At 57.4% G+C, this 5,421-nt stretch overlaps 1 protein-coding gene across 1 annotated transcript; it reads right to left on the bottom strand.

Annotated features, from left to right (window-relative positions):
• Nucleotides 1-352: 352 nt before the first annotated feature.
• CRHR1 (corticotropin releasing hormone receptor 1) lies at nt 353-5,063 on the bottom strand (the record flags this gene model as incomplete). The annotated part of the gene is made up of 8 exons (XM_080713421.1): nt 353-493; nt 823-864; nt 1,004-1,139; nt 1,340-1,425; nt 1,671-1,743; nt 4,413-4,473; nt 4,690-4,843; nt 5,034-5,063. The coding sequence occupies 8 exons, from the start codon at nt 5,061-5,063 to the stop codon at nt 353-355; spliced, it is 723 nt and encodes a 240-aa protein (XP_080569547.1).
• Nucleotides 5,064-5,421: the final 358 nt, after the last annotated feature.

The following is a 5,421-nucleotide window of genomic DNA, read 5'->3' as shown; positions in this document are numbered from 1 at the left end:
GCCTCCCTGCATGTGCTGAGGACTCTAGGTCCCCAGGGGCCATTTTGTGCTTGGGGAAAAGATAGCTCTTGGGGAGCCCCATGTGCTTCTGTGGGGTCTTCAGCTCCTTATGTCCACTCTACTCTCATCTCCATTCTCCAGAGAGGACGGGGCACAGCCCAGTCCTACGAGCCACTGTCCACTCATAAGCCCAGGGCGACTGCAGGAGGCAGAGGGCCCAGGCTCTGGGGCTGCGGCTCTGGGTGGAGGGGAGGTGGGTAGGTGCTGGTGGCCTCCGCGGGCGGGGCAGTCAGCAGGCCCAGCTGCCACGTCCTCAGCCGCAGGTCTCGGGGACTTCTCCGTGGCCGGCGGCTCAGACTGCCGTGGACTGCTTGATGCTGTGGAAGCTGACCCGGGTCGGGGAGGTGGGGATGGACATGGCGCGGGCCACTCGGGCACGGATTGAGTGTTTGTCCTGCCACCGGTGCCACCTCTTCCGGATGGCAGAACGGACCTGTGGGCACAGGGCAGAGCATGATGGGAGGGTCAAGACCCTCCCCCTCCTCTCCTCCCCTGGGCAGCCACAAGCAGGCAGCCACCCAGTGGTGCACAGAGGACTCTGGGGCGGGGCAAGGGAGGATTCAAATGCTTAAAATTCTGGTTGCATATTTGTTGGGCAATTTTAACTCCTTTGTGTAGATTCGAGAAAGGATGGGTCCACCTTTCTCGAATCTACACAAAGGTGCCACCTCTGTGGCCCACACTCAGCCCGGTCCCAGGACAGTCTCCAGTCCCCGTGGGCCTCAGCATCCCCAGCCCAGCCCCCGCCGGCCCGGTCCTCACCTCGCTGTTGAGGAAACAGTAGAACACAGACACAAAGAAGCCCTGGAGGGACAGGAGGTGGTCAGAGGCCTGCGCAGGTGGGGCCACACCCAGCCCGTGAAGCCCGCAGACCCACCAGAGCATCCCCAGCCTAGCAGGTGCAAGGGTGGCCCCTTGTGGAGCTGGGGGAGCGCCGCTGTACCTGGAAGGATTCCAGGAAGGAGTTGAAGTAGATGAAGACGACCCTGGAGACCTCGTCCTCCCCGGGGTTGACGAAGAACAGCATATAGGTGATGCCCAGGAGGGGCAGCAGCACCAGCGTGGCCTTCACGGCCTTCCTGGGGTGGGCGGGAGGCCGAGTCACAGCCCACCGGGAGGGGCGGGTCTGGGGCAGGGGTGATGGGTCTTGGGGTGTCTGAGGCAGGGGAGCTGTGGTTTCGGGAGGAACCGCCAAGCCTGGTATGTGTGTGTGGGGAGGCAAGGGCTCAGAGGTGGGGACTATGAAGCCCCCCGGGATGGGGAGGCGGGAACCCGGTACCTGTACTGAATGGTCTCAGACGTGGTGGATGCCCGGAGTTTGGTCATGAGGATTCGGACGATGTTGAAAAGGAAGATAAAGTTTATCTGCAATTTGAACACACCAGTGGGGATGGGTGGCGTGGATGTGTTGTGAGATGGCGTGGGGGGCAGGTTAGACATTCGGCCTTCTCCATGCTACCCTCAGGCCCCCCCACCTGATCGGCACCTGCGCAGTCCTGGCCCTCTCTGGGTGGCCCTCACCTCTGGGCAGAGGGTCCTTCTGTCCACTGTGGGTGCTGACTGCCCCTGCCCACCATGCCCTGTCTCTTGCCACCCTCTGGGGTTCTTACCAGCAGGACCAAGATCATGGGGCCCTGGTAGATGTAGTCGGTATACACCCCAGGCTTTTTGCCAAACCAGCACCTAGACCACAGAGGGAAGGGGAGGGGAGGGGTCCACATCAGAGTGGCGTGGCCAGCGGCCAGGACGTGGGCTCCCCAGCTCCAACCCTGGCCAGAAGGTCAAGCCAGTTGATCCCCTGCAGTGCCACCAGCAGAAGAGGTAGCTTCCTCTGCTATGAGATGTAAAGTTGGAAGTAAGCCCTATGCAGGGAGGGGACTGTGGGAAAGATCTCTGAGTGGCCCAGGGGCCCAAGACGGCACCGCGCCCTCAGTCCCCGTCCCGGGCCCTGTGGTGGCCGTGGCTGAGCATGCTGCCGTGCAAGGAGCACTAACTGTTGCCGCTCTCTGTCTGAATGCTCTCCACCACAGCCTGAACGACCTTATTTATTTATTTTTTTCAGGTCTGGGGATGGAACCCAGAGGCATTTGACCTCCGAGCTACACCCCTGCCCAATTTTTTAGTCTTTATTTTGAAACAGGGTCTCACTGAGTTGCAAAGGGCCTCACTAAGTAGCCGAGGCTGTCTGCGAATGGCGATCCTCCAGTCTCAGCCTCCCAAATGCTGGGATTACAAGCGTGCGCCACCATGCCTGGCTAAACCTCTTGATTTTTTTTTTTTTGGGTGGTACTGGGGTTCCTGGAAACCCTTCTACCTCTAGGCTATACTCCCAGACCTATTTTTATACTTTTTAAAATTTGGAAACAGTCTCTCTCTCTCTCTCTCTCTCTCTCTCTCTCTCTCTCTCTTCCCTCTCTCTCTCTCTCTCTCTCTCTCTTTTGCAGGTCTGTCTGGGGATGGAGCCCAGGAGAATTTGACCTCCGAGCTACACCCCCTGCCCTATTTTTTATTCTTTAATTTGAAACAGGGTCACTAAGTTGCAGAGGGCCTCAGTAAGTAGCTGAGGCTGTCTCAGCTCGTCAGGTCTCAGCCTCCCAAATGCTGGGATTACAAGTGTGTGCCACCACGTCCGACTGGAAACAGGGTCTCTTAAGCCAGCGTGGCTGGCTTTGAACCTGCACAATCCTCCTGTCTCCCAAGCACGGGGATTACAAGCGTGTGCCACCATGCCCGGCTCAAACCTCTTGATTTTTAAAGGACACAAATCTAAATTTAAAAAAAAACAAAAAAACAAAAAAACAAAAAACCCTTGCAGAGCCGGGCGTGGTGGTGCATGCTTGTAATCCCAGCATTTGGGAGGCTGAGAACAGAGGATCGTGGTTCACGGACAGCCTCAGCTACTTAGTGAGGCCCTCCACAACTTAGTGAGACCCCGTTTCAAATTGAAAAATAATAAAAAAAAAATAGGGCAGGAGATGTAGCTCGGAGGTCGAATGCCCCTGGGTTCCATTCCCAGACCCCCCCCCCAAAAAAAAAAACCCATGCAGGCCAAACACAGCTGTCCAGTGGGCCAGGGCCAGCCCCTGGGCTTCAGGTCTGCAAGTTCTTTCTGATTTCTCATACCCTGATCCTTTCTGTTGCCATGTCTGTGTCTGGCCACCAGGTGGGGCTTCAGTGCTGCTCAGATCCACCTTCTTCCCCATCCTTCCCCTCCTGCACACTCAGGGACGCAGGTCCCCTGGCAGCAGACTCCCCTCCCATCCTGCCTCCTATGCTGTCGGCTATATACTCATTGCGGGAGCCAGGCCGGCTCCATCATCCACCTTTACTTTCTCTCGCTCTCTCTCTCTACATCTGGCTGCACATTAGAGCCAACTGGTCCGTTAAGTTCAATTTTGGTACCCAGGCCACACCCCAGACTGATGGCACCCAGCTCTCTGTGCTGGAGCATACTTATTGGTACTTTTTGGAGCCTTCGGGAGATTGGAGCCATGAGGCACAGCTGAGAAACCTGCAGTGGTAGAAATCTAGTTTTCAGGGGTGCCTGGGAACATTTGCTAGTCTCCTTCATAAGGCACTTCAGGCTTCGGAGGTAGAATGAGCCTCTGAGACCATCTGACCAGATGCCACTGAATCCATGAAATCCTTTTGTTAAAAATGAGTTCTAGTTCATTGAGAACTTTACATATCATCTACTATGGGCCAGGTGCTATTCTACATGAATAACATGTATTGGTGGGCGCCATCCCCACCACAAACCTTTGAGAAAGGCGTTATTATTAAGATGCCCATTTTTAAGCCAGGTGTGGTGGCGCATGCTAGTAATCCCAGCGCTTGGGAGGCTGAGACAGGAGGATCGCACAGTTTCGAAGTCAGCCTCAGCTACTCAGTGAGGCTCTCAGCAACTTAACGAGACCCTGTTTCCAAATAAAATATAAAACAGGTCTGGGAGTAGCCTGGAGGTAGAAAGCCCCTGGGTTCCACCCCCAGGACCACCAAAAAAAAAGATGCCCATTTTTCAGGTAAGGAAGTTGAGGCACACTGTAGTGATTAGTCCAAGGTCATACATACAGCTATTTAGTGCCAGATCCATCATTTAGAACCCAAGTAGCCTGGCTCCGGACAGTGTGCTTGTTAAAGCTTAGAGCAATAAAGCAGCCTGGCGTCCAACTGCACGTCTGGCAGAACACCAGGAGGGGCCCTCGGATTGAATCCAGCCACAACCCTCTTTGCAGATGCAGAGACCAGGGTCTGGTAGGAGAGTGGAATGCCCAAAGCCCCTGGGGAGGGCCAGAGAGAGCTGGCCTGGGGCCTGGACCTCGGGGCTCTGGAAGGGGAAAGAGGCGACTTACTTCTCATTGTCATAGTAGAGCTTCCCAATGGCCCAGGCCACGATGATGGGGAAAGGCACACCTGGGGAAGGGATGGGCTGTCACAGCGCTGAAGGGGATGTGGGGCCTGGAGGACCCCTCCCGTGCAGCCCAGGGCCTGCGGCAGGTGGGGGGAGGTTAAGCTTCAGCTCACACACCTCCTTCAACAACCCTCCCTCCTGGGGAGGGCGCACACCCCGCCACCCCAAGCCTGGCCTGAGCCTGGGGCAGGCGGGGGCAGGCGGCCAGCCGGGCTCACCCCAGCCAATGCAGATGAACATCCACTTGCGCAGCCGGTCGGTGGAGTAGGTGAGCACAATGGCCGTGTGCAGGTAGCAACCCTCGCCGAACATCCAGAAGAAGTTGGTCACGTGGAAGTAGTTGTAGGCAGCTGTCACCAACCTGCACCAGCCCTGCTCCCACCAGAGATCGTCATGAGCTGGGGTGGGGGCAGTGGTACTCCCCTCCCAATACACACACGTGGGCCCTGGGCCTGCTCAGGTTCTCTGGGCAGTGAGGCCAGGCCCCGCCCCTCTGTAGGGTGGCCCACCCCCAAGACCCTCCTCTGGCTTGGCCGTGTCCTGCTTCTCCTGGGGGACGCACCACGTTGCTCTGGTGGACCTCGGGGCTCATGGTGAGCTGGACCACAAACCATGTGGCATTACGCAGGATGAAGGCCGAGATGAGGTTCCAGTGGATAATGTTCCTCAGACACCGGATGCTCCTGGGTGGCGGGGCGGAGGGGAGAGAGTGAGGGAGAGGCCGCCAGCATCGCTCCATCCTGGACACATAGGTGGGGAGGCTTGGAGTCTGGGGCCGACTGGCGAAGTCACAGAGGGGCCACCTGCGGCCGCCCAGACATAACTCCTGGGGCAGAGGCTGCCATGCTCCATGGACCAGGCCTGCATACTTACAGGAGACGCTCCTGCCCCCAGCAGGTGCTCCCCCCCCATTTCTTGTCATTCCAGAATCAAGAGTCAGAGGGTCAGCA

Source organism: Muscardinus avellanarius (genome assembly GCF_963383645.1).
Source record: "Muscardinus avellanarius genome assembly, chromosome: 16".
NCBI classification, from domain to species: domain Eukaryota; kingdom Metazoa; phylum Chordata; class Mammalia; order Rodentia; family Gliridae; genus Muscardinus; species Muscardinus avellanarius.
The sequence above is the reverse complement of the archived record's forward strand: the minus strand, read 5'-3'. Positions and strand labels throughout refer to the sequence as shown.